Source organism: Hydra viridissima, unplaced genomic scaffold (assembly GCF_058129835.1).
Source record: "Hydra viridissima isolate aposymbiotic clone 2 unplaced genomic scaffold, HvirCarnegie_v1 scaffold_17, whole genome shotgun sequence".
Taxonomy (NCBI): domain Eukaryota; kingdom Metazoa; phylum Cnidaria; class Hydrozoa; order Anthoathecata; family Hydridae; genus Hydra; species Hydra viridissima.
The window spans coordinates 2,559,586-2,579,929 of NW_028324316.1; the positions used below are offsets into that span (position 1 = coordinate 2,559,586).

At 31.5% G+C, this 20,344-nt stretch overlaps 2 protein-coding genes and 1 pseudogene across 5 annotated transcripts; 1 reads left to right on the top strand and 2 right to left on the bottom strand.

Moving 5' to 3' along the window:
• The first annotated feature begins 3,826 nt into the window (after nt 1-3,826).
• On the top strand, nt 3,827-10,569 carry LOC149877061 (integrator complex subunit 12-like). Of its 3 annotated transcripts, XR_016448379.1 has the most exons (8): nt 3,936-4,271; nt 5,493-5,628; nt 6,257-6,434; nt 6,824-6,986; nt 7,253-7,378; nt 8,495-9,212; nt 9,791-9,849; nt 10,034-10,281. XR_016448379.1 is itself a non-coding variant. In XM_090074646.1 (6 exons), exons 1-6 carry the CDS (start codon nt 4,122-4,124, stop codon nt 8,510-8,512), a joined length of 771 nt encoding a protein of 256 aa, XP_089930772.1. In that variant the 5' UTR covers nt 3,827-4,121; the 3' UTR covers nt 8,513-9,286. The 3 variants fall into 3 exon arrangements, 1 of the variants encoding a protein (XP_089930772.1); XR_016448378.1 differs by having other exon boundaries at nt 9,791-10,569; XM_090074646.1 differs by lacking the exons at nt 9,791-9,849; nt 10,034-10,281 and having other exon boundaries at nt 3,827-4,271; nt 8,495-9,286.
• Nucleotides 10,570-11,080: 511 nt separating this feature from the next.
• Nucleotides 11,081-13,284, bottom strand: LOC149877062 (uncharacterized; annotated as a pseudogene). Its single transcript, XR_016448377.1, has 2 exons — nt 13,088-13,284; nt 11,081-12,964 (listed from the first exon to the last, which is right to left on the bottom strand). The product of XR_016448377.1 is annotated as an uncharacterized LOC149877062 (transcript).
• Nucleotides 13,285-13,402: 118 nt separating this feature from the next.
• LOC149877063 (uncharacterized) lies at nt 13,403-14,207 on the bottom strand. Its single transcript, XM_090074503.1, has one exon. It carries the CDS (start codon nt 14,087-14,089, stop codon nt 13,403-13,405), a length of 687 nt encoding a protein of 228 aa, XP_089930629.1. The 5' UTR covers nt 14,090-14,207.
• Nucleotides 14,208-20,344: the final 6,137 nt, after the last annotated feature.

The following is a 20,344-nucleotide window of genomic DNA, read 5'->3' on the forward strand; positions in this document are numbered from 1 at the left end:
AAAATATCGTGAAATCACTGAATTTTTAAAAAAATTTGATAATATTTGTTCAGTTATAATAGGAATTTATAAATAAGAATTTTTAATTCTTTTCTAAGAATTGAAAAAAATTGAATTTGAGATAAATAAATTTCAGTACTAATAAAAAAGATGATTTACACGAGAAGGGCTTTGAAAAAGTTGTTGAAAGAAAACGGCATTTCCAAAACGGCAGACTTTTTGGTGGCTTTGACACTGATTGCGGTTGAAAACAATCTGATCGATAAAAATGCACTAATGGAAAATGTGAAAGATGTGAAACCTGTGGGAAGACCGAGAGTGCTTGAAAAAAAACCACCAAAAGAAAGAAAGCCCATCGACCCTAAATGGAAAAGGCTTGACAACATCAGAAATAACCCTTTAGTTTTAAGATTAACCCATGTTGAAACAGGTGAAGTGATTGAATACAAATCCCTTTATAAATCTAGAGAAGAGACGGGACGCAGCTGGTTATACTTTCAAAATCGAGATGGAAAAGTGGACAATGGATACAAAGTTGAAATTCTGAAAAGTCACAAACTGGAAGAAATAATATGAAATTTTCAATTCTTTCTAAAAAATTGAAAATAGCTTAAATAAATTTTTTTCTCTTATATAAAAAATGAGTGATAAAGCATCGAAAGTTAAAAAAGTCAAATCGCTAACAAAATTGCGAAATGAAGCCAAAGCACGAGCGATTAAACGTTATACAAGAATGACTAGGGACGAGCTCGTGAAAGCCATAAAAAACACGAGGCCTGTTATTGGTTCTCGACCTGTAACGCGTCGAAGGCCAACGACTGATGCAAGACCCATCATTGCTCCGAGACCGGCCATTATTCCACCTGTCGTTATAAGACCTGTTATTGCTCCGAAACCATCCATCATTCCACCAAGACCTGTTGTTGTGAGGTCTGACATGTTAAAGCCTCCTCTTGCTCCGAAACCAGCTCACTTACAAAATCCTCCTGTTCAAAGACCTGTCATCGATTCAACGCCTGTGACTGCTCCTGGCTTGTTTTCAAGGTTTACAACAGCTATCGGAAATGTGGTTACTAACGGTTTTAATTGCGTGCTTACAGCCATTGATCCAATCATTCCAGAGACGGTGAAGAAAACAGTGAGCGATGTAAAAAATGGAGGCTACAAATCAAAGAGAGTTTTATGATACAAAGAAAGGAGAATCTCTTGAAAAAATTGTTAATTACAACAAAGAGAGATCGAATTGGAAAGTGACTAAAATTTTGAAAATGGACATTAACATGATCGATTAGATTCCCTTTAGCGGTTCGTCATGGATCAATCTTCCCATTGAACTGAAAAACAAAAAGGCAAACGAAGACAATGTATGCTTTAAATGGTCTGTCACCAGAGCTCTGAATCCAAAGAATAAAAATAACGAAAGAATTGACGAAGACTTGATTCTAAAATCGGAAGAGTTGAAATGGGAAGGAATTGATTTTCCTACCAAGCTCAATAAAATCGACAAGCTTGAAGATAACAATGAAGAAATTAGCATCAACGTTTTTGGGTACGAAAACAAAAAACCTTACCCTTTACGAATTTCAGAACATTACAGCAAAAAGAAAGAAATCGATTTGCTGCTCATTTCAAACGAAGACACCGACCATTATTATCTCATTAAAAGTTTAAGCCGATTTGCCTCCTCTTCAGTAACAAAAGGTAAAAGAAAACAATACTTTTGCAGAAGTTGTCTTCAAGCTTACGACCAAGAAGAAAAGCTTCAAAACCATGTTTATAGAGGTTTTTGGGGCCAAGGAATCCATTTCCAGGATCATTTTCAATTTCGGAGTGGTCATGACTACACAGGTGGTCAATTTAGGAATGGTCAAGGGTGGTCATATAATATCCCGATGGTTTTTCAATTAGATGGGACATTTTATATATTTAAGTATTGGTAATTGAGATCGAGGAATTCAAATCTGCGAATACTTGGTTACTAGGAGTGGTCATTACCACACAGGTGGTTATTTCAGGGGGGGGGGGGTCAACGGAAGTCTTGACAGTTTTATAATAAAAAAGGATATTTTGTGTTTAAATATAGGTAAATCAGGTTGGGTTTTGAAATTTGGGCTTACTTTGTCTCTAGGAGTGGCTGAGAGCGCATAGGTGGTCAGGGGTTGTCAAGGCGGTGTATTCTTTGTACGAAGACTGTACACCAGCCTGTACAACTGGGGCATATATACAGGCTGGTGTACAGTCGTGCAGTTTCGAGGTTATAGTGACGCAACTTGTTAGGGTTCACTTCCTTATTGCTGGAGAGGATACAGAAGGTATTCTTCATCAGCTCTTCATCAACACCTAGAATCTCTGCTGACTTTTGGTACCCCCTAAAAAATCTCCCTGCAGTATTGCTAGTATTGGTGTTTCCAGATCCTCCTGACTTTGGAACATCAAAATTGAAACCAAGACCAACCCTCAGCGCAACCTGAATCTGTTTTTTTTCGAGCTTTGGTAGTTCCTTATTTCCTCCCCTAGAGTGTGGAGGAGGGTTTTGTGTTTGTCCAGGCAACCTCATCTGTCTCCTTGCTCCGGATCTGTAGGGGAACCAAGAAGGTAAGGAACAAAGACTCTTTTACTGCTATGCTGGCTAGTTCAAAAAACTTTGATGACTTCCGTTTATAAACAGACTGCCCAGTACAATCATCATACCCTTCTTTAGAGGTCATAATGAGATCTTCAGACCATTAATTTCCATCTTCTCTCTCTCCAGCTCTTCCAAAAACTAGTACCAATTCTCCGTAATAATCTTCTCCCTCTTCCCTACTAGATTTGGTCCAGCGACGATTGATCCTTTTCAGCCAAACCTTAGCAACCTCTTGCCTAGGTCCGATGTCCTCCAGCAACAAGGTCTATGAAGTAATTATCTTCTACATAACTTAACAAAACACATTTTACCCATTTAAAGTACAATTTTCCAAGAGAAAACGGCATTTTAGAAAGAAATATTATTTAGACGGCCTACATTAAAATTAAGTTGCCTGCAAGGTGCAATTTAAAACGGCTTCTATGCTGTAAATGACATCTTCCAAAATGCTAAAAAGCAATGAGCGGGTGCATTAAAAATAATAATAGATTTATGTGGTCTTCTAAAGGTTGTGAGAATTTACTCATTGGATCTATTTAAAGGCGCTGATAATATGTCGCAGCTGTAAATAATATATAAAAGTGGTTGGTATTGTAAATAATTTTGCTCGCAGTCAGATAGTAATACGATAATAACAAGTTCTTAAAAATAGTGAAATTTTTTAGTGTCTCTGGGAAAACTAAAAAAATTCCTCACATAAAACGAGATTAAGGGTGATCAATATTTCTAAGCCAAAATTTATGATTGGTATCATTTGTAAAAAAAGGTTTAGCACTTATTGCGCTAAGGTGAGCTCAGAAAATTTAGTGTTAAATATATATATATATATATATATATATATATATATATATATATATATATATATATATATATATATATATATATATATATATATATATATATATATATATATATATATATATATATATATATATATATATATATATATATATATATATGGGAGTGTTATTTATATATATATATATGGGTGGGTTTTTATTTTTCGACACCTACATAAAATCATTTGTTGTGTTTTTTGGACGAAGTTTTTCAAAAACGTACGATATATTTTTTTCCGCGATAAAATGTCACATGACAAAACTCCCTATTCAAAGGCCACCTCCAGAGGCTCTTGCCTTTCAATTGGCTGTTGCCGCCAGAACTTTTTTATTGAGGCAGCACGTTTTGGAGGCTGCCGCCAATCGGAAAGCGGAAGCAACTGGAGGCGGTCTCTAAATCAATTTGCCTCCGAAATATCTTCTGAGGGCGGCCGCAAGTGGCTTCACCCTCCAAAAAAAGTCGGCAATTCGGCATAAAGTTATTTTGCCGCCAGGAAGCGTTATCAACTCTGAGTAAAAGTGTCATTTAAAACGAATCCGACGTTAAAGGAAGTTCAAATCTAGCCGACATATTATCTCCTTCTTTTACCTGAATAAAGTAAAGTACTGAATTCCATGAATTATTATAAACAGCTTTGGCTGTATTAGAATGGAAGATGACCACATTACTAACTGGAGAAGTAGACTCTGTATTTTTAAAAGCGATTTTTCTGCTTCATTCAAAGAGTGCTGATTCTGCTCAACTATTGCAAGATTTATTACATGATTATAAAGAAAAAACATATGGTTTTTCGAAAGTTAAAAATGTAAGTTCTTTTCAATATGAAAATACATTTTAAACTAGTAAACTAGCCAAATGTTTTATGTTTTTGTTTATATGACCAATTGAAAACAAATAAAAAATAAGAGTAAAACTTCATTTCCTAACTAGGGAAGCTAATTCGAAATTATTCAATTGGGCTCGCCAGACCATAATAGTTATACTACTAAAATTGTTGGGTGAACGCTTCTCAATTGCACTTGAAATTAGTTTATCACTATGTTATTTCTTTTCTGAAAATATCTTTTTAGTATGTTTTGTAATACAAGAATTTTAGGTGGCACTAATAAAATCCAAATGCACATTAAAAGAATTAGTTGATTGATATGTTCTAAGAATTTCTGTTAAATTCTGATTATTTATTTAATTATAAGTTGAAAATTACCAAAAAAAAAATTACCAAAAAAAAATGGTAAAGTAAGTTTAAAATTTATTTTAAATTTTCTTAATGTTTTAAAATCTGGACCAGAAAAAAACCTCCCTTTGCTATGTAAATTTTTTTTTTCCAATTTTTTTTTTTTTTTTTTTATTACTTTGAAGAAGCATCAACAGATTTTTATACTTCAATATTCAAGCAATAATAGAAGCCTAAAATTACATATTAGGTTGAAAAATCATTTTTGAAAGCTTGTTGCAAAAAAATGAGTGTTTATGAGTCAAAATATTTTGTTTGTACAATTCATCAGTTTCCTCAGGTGTATCAATTAGTTTTGTTGGTGGCTGTAAGATTTCCTGTGACACTTGATAATATCTCAAACACTATTATGAAAATACATAAAAAAGCATTTAGCAAGTGCACTAGTACATGATAAACTATTCATTTAAAAACTAAATGGGTGGCTGATTATTAATAGTTTTCTTCATTGTCTTTTCATTACATTTAAGTCTTTTCGTGCAGAATTCTAAATAACAATTTTAATATACCGGAGACTTTTGTAATAAATGAATATCTATATTTATTAATTTAGGTGTTTATTTTTTTGTAATAAATATTTAACTGATTTTGTAAATTTTTTGTTATTTTGTTTGTTGTATATCAACTGCCTTCAGATTCTGAGTTCAATTAAGTTCATTTTTTTACATACAAGTATTTTGATTGAAATGTAAGGAAAATTTTTTTTTTCAAATCTCTTTAAATTGAATGAAGAAAGATAGAATGATAAAGTTTTGTAAGTGGAGCAGTTCAGTGCAAAAAGTTTCATTTCAGGAAATTCTTGATGAGAATAAGATGAAGATACTTGACCTAGCTTCAGAAACTGATGACAAAATAGATTTGAGCATTGCGATCAATAATGTTGAAGAAGTTACAAGCAACAATGATGACATAAAGGAATCCTTTTCAAGTGTGTCACAACTATTTATGTTGACTTTCACTTAATTGTAACTTTCTGTAGGCTTTACAGTTTTTTTCTATATTTTTATGATTACATGCTATAGGCTAAATTATTTTGATAGCCGTCATTTGTAGAAAATCTATATGAAATAATTAAAGATACTGGATAGTATGATCTTATTAAGAAAGTACTAAATGTCTTCAATAGTGCAGAATATTTAAGTAAATGTTCATAATTATTCTTTCTCCTCATAATGTTAAGTTCTTTCTATTAAAAGGCACCATTTTCACAAAGACAGTTGATACTATTTCTAAAACTTTTTCTAAGACTGAAATAAAAAAATAGTGTAGAAAGGATCAATCAATTAAATACAATCAAAGTTAACCAAAATTAATGTTGCATACATATAACCAAAGTTAAAAAGCATACAACAAACCAAAGTTAAAAAGCGTAAGAAAACTTGGCCTTGTTCAAAAATAAGAGTTTACAGTTTTAAGTTTAAGAAATTACAAGAAAAGAAGATCCAAGAGTGGGTTGAAATAACAAATGTTCACAACACACCTGGAAGTAATATTTTTAGGATTTCAATTTAATCAATCACTGAATAAGTTTGTGATCTAACAGTGTTTATCTTTAGAGGTTGAAGAGTCTGTTATTGAAGAGATTGCTTCAGCAAGCTCTTTTGAACCAAGTTTAAAGAAAAAAATGATAGATCCAACGGAAATTTCACAGTCTTCTGACTTTTCTTTCAATGAAGAGTTTTCATTAGATGAGATAATGGATTTCAGTGAACCTTTATGTAATGTTTGTTATAAGTATGTCATTTGAATTTTTTTATTACAAGAGATTTCTTTATTTTCCTCTTGGTTTTAATTAAGTTATGGTAATCAAAACAAGTAACATTATCTCTTGCTTGCTTGCTTGCTTGCTTGCTTGCTTGCTTGCTTGCTTTCTTGCTTGCTTTCTTGCTTGCTTTCTTGCTTGCTTGCTTGCTTGCTTGCTTGCTTGCTTGCTTGCTTGCTTGCTTGCTTATTGTGATTGTAATGCACAAATAAACAATATAAACACAATTAGAAATTTCAATTTTTTTAGTTTTTTAGTACATTTTTTAATGTGTTTTGTGTTTTTTATACTAGAATGAGTTCACAAGAAGTTTCAAATTAAGTGTAGCTAAAAATCATTAGTAAGCATTTTATTGTTTTAGGAGGCAATATGGCGAGGAAGATAATTCTATTGTTCAATGTTCTGAGTGTCAGGCACATTACCACCAAAAATGTCACAAACCTATTGTTTCTACAAAAGATATGAATGATCCACGCTTAATCTGGTATTGCTCAAATTGCACCAAACAAATCAAAAAAGAAATGGTACACTTACTGTTGCTTTTAACATTACTGTTGTTATTGTTATTATTATTTAATTGTTTTTGTTGTTGTTATTATCATTATTATTACTTTTTATTATTATTATTATTTTTGTCAATATTATTACTCTTATAATCATTGTTACTTGCTTTATTAATTGTTATTTTTTTTTTTTTTTTTTGTATACCTATTAAAGATTAAAACTTTCTTGAATATCTCTCTAATTGAAGAGCTCTTCAAATAGCTTTTTTTAAATTGTATGTGTTTAGGTTGCTCATCAGCAAGTATCATTAGTTAAACCATTAGCTGATAATCAGGTCTCCAATCAGAAAAGTTCCAAATCTGTTAATCAAAGTCAGCCATTTCGTAGACCTGTTACTTTGACTGATTCCAAGGTGTTTTATTTTAAATTATTTCTTTTTTATCACTGTTTTTTTTTGTTGGTAAATTGTGCTTTAACATCTTTTCAAACATTAAGCCAGTTAGTTACAAAAGTTTTAGTAGTGTTTATTTATATTATAAATGAATTGCAGGGAATGGACACTATTTCAGTTCTTGTGTGCGTGTCTGATTAAAATTCAAATTTTTAACTTTTTTCATTCGTTATAGCTGAAATTTCTTTATACTGATCATAATTTTACACAATTGAATTTTTTGGTTGGAATGTAGTAACCTCTAAATTTTTGAAAAAAAATATTGAAGCTAAAAATTTCCAAAGGGGTTCTACTAGAAATTTTAGACCTTTTTGAGAGAAATTTGTTTGGTTGAAAATTTTAAAGTGTTTAGTGTTATGCTTGAAAAGTATCATTGGTTCAAAATCTAGTCCATTTTGACTTTTTCCTATATAAGTTGTCCTTCATATGTTAAACCATCAGTTAATGTCAAAGCATATGGAAATTTTTTAAGTAATAGTAATTGTTCAAATGCTATCTTGGATTCTTTCTATTTTTGATTAAAACAGCTGTATGATGATTGAAATTAAGAGTTTAATTTATTTTAATTTATTTTAATTATACCTGTTCTGTAAGCTCCTAGAGTCACATTTTTTTAGATACCCAATATCGTGTTTTAAATATTAGCAAATCATAAATCTTGGTTTTGTAGTCATGGAGATGATGTTGCTTTTCTTGACGATGGCATTTTAAAAGTAGTATAGAATGCGAATTGACTATTGAGTATTAAATGTTACAAATGCGACATAAATTTTTAATTACTTCTGCAAATTTCAAGAATTTTGATATTTATAAGTTTGACTGGGGGTGATATCTGTTGATATTCTGTAATTGAGCTACTTTGCATTCTTAAATAGCAACCTCCTGCTTTGTAGATTTTAATATCGTATCGTTTTTTTTTTAAAAGTAAGATCATAATGGATGGAAGAATCATAAGAATATTATTTGTTTTGTGTTCATTATTAAGCTCTTAAATTTTTGTTAATAAACTATTGCTGATAAGCAGTTTGAAATATCATAGGCTTCTTCTGCTTCATTAATTTTGTTTTTTCTTTCCAGTTTGTTAATTTGAAGTGAATCCTCCAAATGTTGTAAGAAAAAGATGGAACTGCTTCGTTTACAAATACCACTAGCGAATCATTCTTATGTTGATGTAAATTCCAGCTTTCCTAGACAGCAGAACAGTCAATACAAAGATGGTTTAAAAACCCATATTTTTGATGAAGATACACATGGAGCTTTAGTTACTCGAAGAAGCTTTCAGCCATTTAATTTTAAAAATTCCATTTCTGATAAAAAACATGGGTATGTTTATCCACCTGGAACTTCTTTTTTTAAAAGTAATAAGCCGGATACTTTTCCAACAAAAACAATTGATCATGTAAGCAAAAAAAACTCTGGTTGGCACAGAGAGCTAGAAGTCACTGGGAAAAGTATCAAGTGGAACGAAGAGCGTTTAGAACTAACAAAATTTCATAACACCGGAGGATTAAAAAACCCATACTTAGGTCATTCCTTAAGTAAAACAAGTTTTTCAGAAGAAAGTATTCGTCACATACCTTTCACAATTAACGAATACCTTAGGCACGAAGATGAGCGATATTACGCTAATGAATTTGCTATTAAGAAGTTTTTGTTTCAACGGTGGCTGGAAAATCTTCAACGTTGTAATGGAAAGTTCTACCCAATACCATCGGAAGATTGACTTACTTTCATTATTTTTTTCAGTGCGTACCCGTTATGATGGCCAACCAAGCGTTTCCTAACTGAAGAATAGGTTTACTTTTTCATATTGTTAAAAAGAAGTTTTATGATTCTTAATTTTTTAGTTAAAAAATTTCTCTCTGTTTACTTGTAATTTTACACAAACCCTCTCGCATTACGTCTCTTTTGTAGCACACAATTAAGTTGGTCATTTGTAAAGTTATAACACAAAGCAATTTTAGTTATTATCAGGGTGTAACGAGTGGTTGGGTGTCTCAGCAGATATAGGAAAAAACTTTATTCTGTGAAATTGTTTTCTCTCCCTCCGTCAAAAAGCCTCCTTATGACCTCAGAAATACAAAAAATATCAGCAAAATTGAACAATATGCTTTAAAGTCAGTGAAATTTCAAAACTTGTAAAAATGCCCGTTCTCAGATGGCGTTCACTGGTACAGTACCGTACTTCGGCCATAATTTTAAAACTGTTAAATTCAATACTAATCACAAAAAAGTATTATATCAAGTATATGTAAACAACTTAAATTTTATGTGACCAATAACCGAACCGATTGCCTCCCATCTTGTTGAAATCTTGTAGCCTCATATCTTGTTGAAATAACAAGTTTTACTAACACCGTTTCTTTTTTTCAGCACGCAGTTTAGAGAATCTGATAATTATTTTAAGTGAAGCCTTCACTTCTGTAGATTCTGTGAGTAATTGTTTTTTAATCTTGTTTATTTTATTTATGCAGACAATAGATCAAAGTATAAAAAGGAACATTTTTTTTAGATTTTATCTTATTTCTGTATAATACTAATCAGTCCTCAGGCAATAAATTACAAACTTGGTGCGTTTTTGCTTCGGAGTTAACTTGTTGCTTGTTAATTTTCCAGGTAAGATGGTCAAATCTTCACCATTATCTACACAAAGTCAAGGGAATATCTGGCTGACAGGATTCCCCTCTAAACGGGATATTGTGCTGTCTGCTATCATGACCTAATGATCGTTTGAGCGGCTATGTCAAGGATTTGGTAAATCAGAAAAGTTAGTGACATTAGATATTCGATATTACCCATGCCAACGCTGAGCATTTTATTACAAACATAAGCCAATAATAAACAAATAAGATTTTAACGGTAATAATTAGATTTTTAAATTTTTGATAATTTTGAATGGTGCAAATAGAGTCCAGTTTCTATCTTGTTTGCAATACTTTTGCTGGAAAAGAAAAGCGATGAATAAAACGCAGGGCATGGTTTATTTGAACTTTATGAAAACTGTAGGCTGTATTGGTGAAGCTAGCAAGCTAGAGATAATGACTTTTGACCCTGATTCATACTCTAGCTCATCGCTTTTAAGTGATAGATAGTGATCTAGTGAGCTCGGTTAATAAGACTTAACAAAATAAATGCAACTGAAATCTGATAAAGTGTCAGCGGTTTCCATCTCTATTAATGCAAGTAATAGAATTTCCACAAAGATACTTGCGTCAGTTACAAATTAGGGCTGTTCGAAATTGTCTACCGTGATGTTATAGCTTTCCATCTAAGGTACTGCATTTCTGACTAGTCCGGTAGAATTTAGTCTTAACCTAGAAAAAATTAGTATAAAGACATGTTATATATCGTTGGAAAGCTTATTTTTTCCTCTTTTAAATGAGTAATTGGTAATTTTTTTTATTTTGGGGAAAAAAAGTTGTGACGTCATAAAGATTAGCAGAAAAGCACCAAAATTGACGTTTTTTTACTAAAAGAATTTATAATTTAAGCAAGTAAATGTAATATATTTTTATATTTATTACTCCTAAGTATTAGTAGTTGGTTTAATGAACTGAAAGCGAAATAATAATAACTAAAAGTACGGTATAAAGGCAGAGGGGGACGCTACTTTAGCCAATTTTTTGAAAATTTGACTTAAAGATGTGTTTACAAAACAAATATATTCAAAATATATAAAATACTGTTAAACGTAATTATTCTGTAATGTTACCAAGAGCATGTTAAAAAATATTTACAAAGAAGTTTATCTTTATGCATTAAGTTTATCTTACTTATTCTGATTAAATTAAAATTTATGTAAAAACATCTGAGAAGTGACGGTCATGGGCTGGTTCATTTTCTTCGTCAACTTTTTCAATATTTGTACAGTTAATCCCGTGACAGGTAGCACACGATGAAGTACAGTGAAGTCCCATCTTTCTGCAGGAACATCGACTCGAACAGGAGTTTTTACACCCACATCGAACAACCTTTAGGATATCCTCTGGACCTGCATTTTCATCTGTCGCTATTGGTGAGTACATAAAGCCATTTAATTTCCATCCCCAATTAAGTGGGTCAAGATCAATTTCACTTAGACATCTCCAAATACGCACTTGATGATATACTCTCAATCCATGGTATTAAGCAGTTCTAGGAGATGGTGGAAGAACAGAAGGGTCTATGTGAGCTCGATCTGAGTTTATCATTTCCTCGTTTTTTTGCTTTCGTATTTGTTGTAGATTTGATGTTGAGGAATGTAGCAGCTGAAAGAAACGAATTGATGCATTTTCAATCTCATCAGGCGATTTATCATCATGGTAAAAAATATTTGCTGCATTGCACAAGTCTTTGGCTTCAAGCTTTCTAAAAATTGAAGTCTTTCCAAAATTGTGAATTGCTGATGTTGTATCACAACCTGTAAATGCGTGCGCAAAAAGAATATTGTTAATGACATGTTCTGCTGTACTGCCAATAATCTGATCAATGTCATAACATTCACGCTGGCAATCAACTCTTTTTGTCATACTTGTTAAATATATTTTGTGTAAAGATTCAACTGATTTACAGTGGTGTAATAAGAGGCAAAGAATATCGCTGTCATCAGCAAATATTGTGACGGGCTCTGTTTTGGAAAAGTTAAGTGCAATTTTAACGATTGTAGTATCTGCGTCAGAATGACACACATACACAGTAAAACCTCTTTCTCTTAATCTAACTTCTAGAATTCGGATAAATGATTTTTTGTTGGCGTAGTTAGAGAAAAATTTACTTCTATCAGACGGACAAGGATTGCTTTTATGTATTTCAACTGCAAATTGTGATAAAGATCCACGCTTTATACGCGTAGCGTCTTTTGTAGAATTTTCATATCCATCGAATACTACTACACTAACTTTAAGGTAATTAAGAAATTGGATGTACTTTTCAAAAATATTGTCAAATATTTCACCCTTGTTCCAATCGCAGCAGTATAAAAGAGCGCCACCATCGGCAACTTTTAAAGAATAAGGAGCAAATGGCATAGATATAACTGGCTTTGTTAGGTAATTTTTCAGCTTGTGTTTTTGAGCACTGCGCATAAGACCATCTTTAAAAAGTGACATAGGGAACGAAGTTAGTTCATAGTAAAAGTAGTCTTCAATTTCTTTTTCTGGTTTTTTCTCAACGATAACTGATAAACGCAAAAACAATGTCAAAGGATCAACTGATATATTTTCATTGTTGACTTTAATATTTGAGTACAGTCCTTGAAGATTTTTGAGTTGATTACTCCTTTTGAAGGATACTTCTGTGTATGTCATATCATTCATTTGTGCCAGTATTGATGCACCAATGCTTTCAGAACAATCACAAGTCACCTGATTAAACTCATCTACAAGCCCTGAGTCCAGAGCCTGAAGTTGTTCTCTTACATCAAATGGGCTATGAGAATCAAACCATGATTTAATTTTTTGAAAATCTTCAGAGTCACGTCTAATCCTTCCCGCACAAAGTTCTTTGTGTTCTTTACTTGAGTTTCTTGGCGAGGTTAATGAATTTATTGCTTCTGTCATTTCAGCGCACCTTGATAAAAAATATTATTTCTATATTTGTAAATATTTGCCCCATTTAGTTTTTGCTGGAAATATCTATTTTATTAGCAAATTCCAAGTAAACGAAACAATAAATATTTAATTTTATTTTTACCTATGCATTGTACTTGTCCAAACATGTAAAACATTTTCAGTAATTCCTCTGCCAACAACTCCTCCTTTGCCCTTTAACGATTTCATTAATATCTGTTCTATTGATAAATCAGTCCATATTCCAGACCAACTCTTTGAAGTGCGCCTTACTGGATGTTCTCCATTGAGGAACTGTTTATATACTTCTGGGTGAGTGCATGCTAATTCATCCACTGATTGTAAATATAAACGTAATGATTTTGTATAATTATTGTGCCCTGTTGAGGCAAGTAGTTTTAGCATACATTTTGTTGTAGCAATATGTAGGTTCCAGTTACTAGTTCTTTCCGCTCGAATAAACTCTTGTACAATAAAGTTTTATGCATGCTGCATTAAAGACAGTAAGCTTTTCTGTTGATGTTGGTCTTCCACAGCTTGATGTAGTAATAGGTTTTTCAAATTTTGCACGACAATAGATGTGATATCGTGCTTCAACAGCTACAAGATCATTTATATTCAAAAGTCTAGCTTCAACTGTTTTAGATAAAAAATCGTTACGTTCGTTGCATAACTCTAGAGTTGCATGATAAATTTTTGATGATTTTGTTCTTACTTCTATGAAATTATTTCTCTCAGGATGGCGACTGTCAAGTGTGCACATATTTCCACAATAAAAACATTGCTCTTTAAAATTAAAAAAAATCTGTTCTGATCGAGTTGAACGTTTTCTTTCAATAGGAGTTTCCATCGATGCTTGTGATCGTTTAATTGATTTTGATTGGTTTCTTAATTTAGTTCGACACGATGAGTGAATAAAAACCTTTTCTCCTGTCTCTTGTTTTTTATTCAGTTCATTTACCAATACATTTAAATCCAATTTTAAAGCACATTCAATTAATTTTCCAAGAGCTCCTTGGTTATCAACATTCCTTCCAAATCTTGCCCCCACTTGGCTCAACGAATCTCCTTCTAATTTCATTTTACCACACAATGCACATACAGAGGATTCATTTTTTAAGTCCATAATTTTTCAGTTTCAGAACTAGTTTTATTATCACTTACAAGATCAGATAATTTATATTAAAATCTGAAAATAGCAAATCATTGCATAATTATAAACACTAAGATAAATAATTTATTAAAAAGTTTTTGATAAATATTGCCAAAAAAATTCGATTACATTTCGAATACAAAAAGAATATTACATTCTAATAACTTTAAAATTCGAAATGTAGAACAAGGAATTTTTATTCCCTCTACCCATTTTTACTTACAGAAACAAAGTTTAACAAAAATATTTGACAAAAACAAACAAAAAATCAAATATATTCCTCTTGCAAAATTCAAAAAAGGTCCTTTGGGGGGCTGTGGCCCCCGCGGCTCCGAAAGCCATGTTTCTAGTAACAAAAAATATATATATATACTCAACACTTTTATATTATTTAAATATAAGTGTTATTATAGTTACAACGCAACTTATTGTACAGCATACTTAAAATTTATCAGCAACGTTTAAAATTTCGTATTTTACTCCTAATCTTTGTGACGTCATAACTTTTTTTCCCCAAAATAAAAAAAAATACCAATTACCCATTTTAAAGAGGAAATAATAAGCTTTCCAACGATATATAACATGTCTTTATAATAATTTTTTCTAGGTTGACCCCTTTTTTGGTGAAATTCTACCGGACTAGACCTTCCACTTGAAAGCTATATTAAGTCTCCCATACAAGGCAGTAGAAGCTGCTTGAAAGAACCTGTCTTGCGTAAATAACTATGCTGAACGAGGTGTCGCGTTATTTCAGACTTTTCATTCAAAAGGGCGGAACTTTTGTACCGGCTATTTTTGTTAAAAGTTAAAAAGTGTTTACTGACCTTGAGGGACATGTAAACACTGTAATTGAGCTAAGATTATAAATATATCTTTTAATGGTGAGAGTGAATGTTTTCCCGAAAAAAAAAACTTTTTAGGACCAGGATGGTGTTAAGTCTTTATTTTCTTTTTTTAATAATGTAAGAAAAAGAAATTAAAAACATCGATTAGAAAAGACGTACACACGGAGACTTATCTATCCTGTTACATAAATGAACAAATAAATAGACATAAGAACAAAAAAAAACAAGCAATAATTAAAAACTATAAAAGGCTTAAAGATAGAGATTAATGGACAGAAAGAGAAAGGAGTTAGACTTAGAGGTGGAAGTTCTACTGTTTTTATCAAAAGAAAGAAAAAGTGATTCGTTTAAAGAAAAACTAGAAGAGTATAAGAGGAGTAGTTAGTAAAAACAATTGCAAATACTCAGTAATAGATACTGTAAGAAGATACTGCATGTAAAACTTCCGATTATGTTTCTTAAGACCATTTTTCTGCTTCTTCTTCTGTCTAACTCTTTTCTCTTTCTGTCATTCATCGATTTCTATTTTTGAGCTTTTTATAGTTTATATTAATGCTTGATTTTAAGTCTACTTATCATTTGCCAAATATCAGATTCCGCTCTTGGTAAGCTAATTTACTTGAGATTGGCAAGCTAATTAACACGAGATCACTTTGAAATGAACAGTAATTTATCAAATAAATGTTGTGACAAAGTCTTTACGCTTAAGATTTTGAAATTTTTCCTCCTTCAGCTCTGATCACCCCCTCCAGACGAGGCTTTAACACACCTCATGCAGGCATTTTTGATGTACTCAATAGAGAGGTCATCCCATGACTTCCAAATGGATGCGGGAAAATCATTCAGGTTAGGATGTTACTTGTAGCAAACCTCAGCCTGAACTTGAACCCAATCCGCTGAAATTCAGAGGATTTTCTTTAGTCACTTTTTATTTTAAGTAGCTAAATACGAGTAAAAATGACAACTCTTGATTAAGAAGCAAGAATATATTATAATTTATATAACAAAGTTAGTCACAAAAAATTGCATGCTTTCCCTTGTTTAATAAACAAGAAACGGTTGCGTGAAAGCGCATCCTTTAAAACAAAAAGCCATTACAAAATAGTTCGTTGCAGTACTTAATAATGCAACACTGGCCCCCACTTAAATGTTCTAAATCATAAAGGGTATATTCTTTTCATCAATAAAGGTTATATTTACATTGTTGCTAATATTCAGAGCTTGGATAGGTTTATGCTCTTCCAATAGATGTAATTCATTAATTTTTATAACTTGAGGTTTATAGCAGAAATGCATTTAACTGATCCTGCGCGATTCAGTATGTCATTTGGTGGTATTAATTCCTGTGTGATACCTAACTTCCATTCGCAACGTGGCGGATCATCTATTGTAATGACATCGCCAACTTTAATGATGTAACCGGAGCTTTGCAATTTGCGATATTTATGAAATTCTCTTAGCTCAATAAATTCTAACTTTTCCATCTCTGCCAAAAGTTCTCCAGGATGATTTAAATATGATAATATTGCTTTGATAGGAGTATTTGGATACGATGATTCTAAAAGAAAAAAAGGTGTACGAGAACATTTCATCTCCAAAATAAACATTTTTAATAAAAATAGTCTCCACAAAGGTAAGGGTAGTGAAATAGGATATTTATAAGATTTGCTATCGTATCGTCTACACACATAGCATTTTTTGTTAAATTTCCGAATAATATTTCGAGCTTTTGGAATCCATATGTTGGAACGCAATTGAGTAAATGTTTTCTTTATTCCATTATGTTTAACTATTAAGTGGCAATGTAGTATTAATAATTCACTAAGCAAGCTTTTTTGGGGCAAAAATATTGGTGCTTTGAATTGTATGGAATAGGGGCAAATCTCGCTTCTGGTCCTTTGAATATTGAAATAGCCCTCGATAACAGTCAGCTTATTAAATGATGCCAAGGCCCATTTCTCACGTTCAGACGCAGAAAAGAGCAATGTCAGAAAGATTCTAAGTGAAACATACTTGTGGAAAATATTGATGCCAGTTCCTTTGCTTAAACTTCGTTCAGAAGTTAAAGAGGCATTCCAAATATTAATATATTTCTTCTTACCGAAAAAAAATGCTGAACTCAGTCTGTGAAGTCTTTTTTAGCCTGGGTAGAACTTGTCAGCATTCTTGGCTTTTATACGTTGTTCTTTATGTTAGAGTTTTTGATAACAGCTCCTGTTCAATCATTTTAAATTTTACTCTCATTTAACTAGTAAAATTGTTCAGCGCTACATTACCACGTTATATTCAAAACTTTTTAATGCTTTCTCGTAATTATAACTAACAGTTTCGTCAACAGTTTTCGGAAAGTCTTCTTTTTTTTACATTCTCTTCTCAGTAATTGGCTGAGAAGAACTTGATTTCATGAAATTCTTCTCAGCCTAATGGCTAAATTCAAGTGTAGTATCCAACTAAAGCCGGCTTATCAAATTTAGACTTCAAGGGGAGGAAAAACTCCATCGACGTTCTATAAGATCTTCCCCGGTGAAGAGCAGACAGTCTGCAAATCATTAGCCGGAGAACTTAAAATAGAATATCTCAAGTTCTTTGAAGCTTCTTTTGCCTCCTTTAAAATAAATTTTCTACATGAGCGGATTCAAAACAGATCTGTTGAAAGGCCATTCAGGATCTTTAACTTATCATTCGGATTCAGTTGAGTGGATCGGAGTAGAAGACTCACACCGTTCAAATTTTGCTGAGCTAGCATTTTTTTGACAACTAAAGTTGCTAAAGGTTCAAGTTTAGCCATTTTGTTTTATTTTTTATGAATATAGATAATATCAAAAACTGATTTTGAGACATGGCGTTGTCATAGTTTGGGTGATTTTTTTATATATTTGGGTGATTTTTTATATTGGGTGATTTTATATATTGGGTGATTTTATATATTGGGTGATTTTTTTATATATACTCAAATCTTTAGTCACTACGAGGAAGCTTTTTGTGAGCAATTATGTGAGCGTGTGGGGCGTCTTAATTAAAATTAAAAGCGATTATGTGAGCGTGTGGGGCGTCTTAACGATAGAGTGAAGAGATGGTTAAATTATTGTGTTTTGATGTTGAGTAATGGAAGATTGAGGAGGTATGGGTATGAAGGATAAATGGAAGAAGTACGGAGGTTAGAGTTGAGCTTAAGCGTCCGGAAATAGTTTGATTAGGAAAGGGTATGAGTTAACAGTAAAGGTTTTTAGTTGTTTCTTAGTGCATTCTAATTGAAATGGTTTTTGTCCAGAACTGATTCATTCTAAAGTGTTTGTATCAGAAAAGTTAAAAGCTTGTAGCTACACTTCGACTAACTATTAAAAATAATAATAATAATAAAAATAAATTTCCATATTTTATAACAAAATATACTGACTGTAAAAAATTATTTGCACTTCGGAACTTTCACTTTATACTTTAACATTATACAAAATATATTTTATTACTGCAATGTTAATGCAAGTACCGACTAATAACATGCAAATGAAATGGCCAATGGGAGTTAGGGACTGTTAAAACGTTCAGTCTAAATTCAATATCTTTATACTGTGATAATATCAAATAAAGTTAAATTTTTTTGAAAAACTACTCCAAAGTTTTTGGATGGACAGTGGTGTTCAAATATAACGCTCGGGGTGGGGCACAGTGATCGTTTTTCCCTAAAATCGCGTAAAAATTAAGGGAAATGTAATCTATATTGAAAAGTAAGATTACTAAATAATAAACATAAATTATGTTATACAAAGGTATTTTGAAAAACACTTTATGCACACCTAAATTAATAAAAACCCAAAATAAATATTTTCCCAAAATAGCTGAATGTAGCATTTTTTTTGAAGGTTTGAACTTTGTTTAAAAAAAACATTTGTGAATGTTGTTTTTTTTAAACCAAAGTTCATACCTCACACCTAGTTAGCTTTTAAGTAAGGGTCTGATTTACCAAAATTTTTTTCAAATTTCTCATACTATCAGAATCTTTCAGAATTTCTCAGAGTTTGATAACAATATATTGAGTAAGAATGACCGGGTATGATTTCTAGGGTTTTTCTAAGATAACTGTTATGCACGTTATTTAGAAAATTGCAAAAACATTTTTTACAATTTTATCAGAATTTCGAACAGATGCTTAAAGTCTTTGTCTTGTCTTCTTTTTTTTTTTTTTTTTAATGTTGCACTTGCTGAGTTTTATCTGAAGCTTTACTAAAGTCAAACTTGTATTTTTTTAACTGCTTTGACTTTTTGGCTTCATCGTCATGCTTTATTTTTTCAAGCACCTCAGATGTACTTAGACACTAGCCTTCAACTCTGGGAGTGTTAACTCTTAATTTTTCCTTTTTAAATTTGTCAACATGGTGGTACTGTAAAAGATTTTTCAAATTGTCCTCAACTCTTTCTAATAAGTGTTGCTATTGCTTTCAGTGTAAGTTGTTTGCGTTTTATGAATGTAAATGCGAGTCATTTTTGTTTTAAATTTTTTTGGATAGCAAAGGCTTCCGTACTTATTTATGTTTTAACTTATTATAAATTAATTTAGCCGCGCCTATTGTAATACATATGTGTTAGCAATTATCATGTTTTACTCTTCCCTTCATAAGCAGATTTCTTCGGTTTTTCTCTATTTAATTTTTTCTCGAACAAGTGAATTTAATTTTGAAAAGAGAATCTTGTTGACGTTATAAACCTTTTCACAAAACTAGCTTTTTAGTTTCGCAAAGATTAATTTTACTTTCGAGAGTTTAAAGTAGATTTCTTGAAAAAATTTCTTTTTTTACCGGTTGAAATTTCGCGAAATCAATATCGATACCCGAAAGGCAAAAAGCCTTAAGTGACATTTCCACAATTTTATAGGAGAACTAGAAAACTGTGCATCTCTTTTTAAAAAGGTCACAGGGTTTTTTGAATTCTTCTTTTAAAACACCTTGAGCTTTCGATATGAAGGCATGTTTTGAAAAAAAAAGTAGGTTAACAATACAAAATAATTAAAAAAAAAAAATCATTTTCACCAAGAATGTATACTTCTAGCAACCTCCTAATGAATATCAATTTAAAATGTTTTATTTATTATCTTAATGAATATTCATTTCATTTAATATTCAAAGGCGTAAAAATTATTTTTTTAAATATATAATTTTTAAAAATTTTACATTTTTACACCTTTAGTTCCCAAAAGTTCTCTATAATACAGCGGCACTCCTTTATACAGATTTTTTTTTTCGCATGAAATATAAATGCAAAAGAGAAAAGAAAAATGATAAACATTTCAATTTTTTTTTTTTTTTTCGTTTACTCTTATCCCAGTTTTATAGTATCATCTATGCTTTTACGTTCCGTAAAACGATCATAACATGATATTTATCAATAC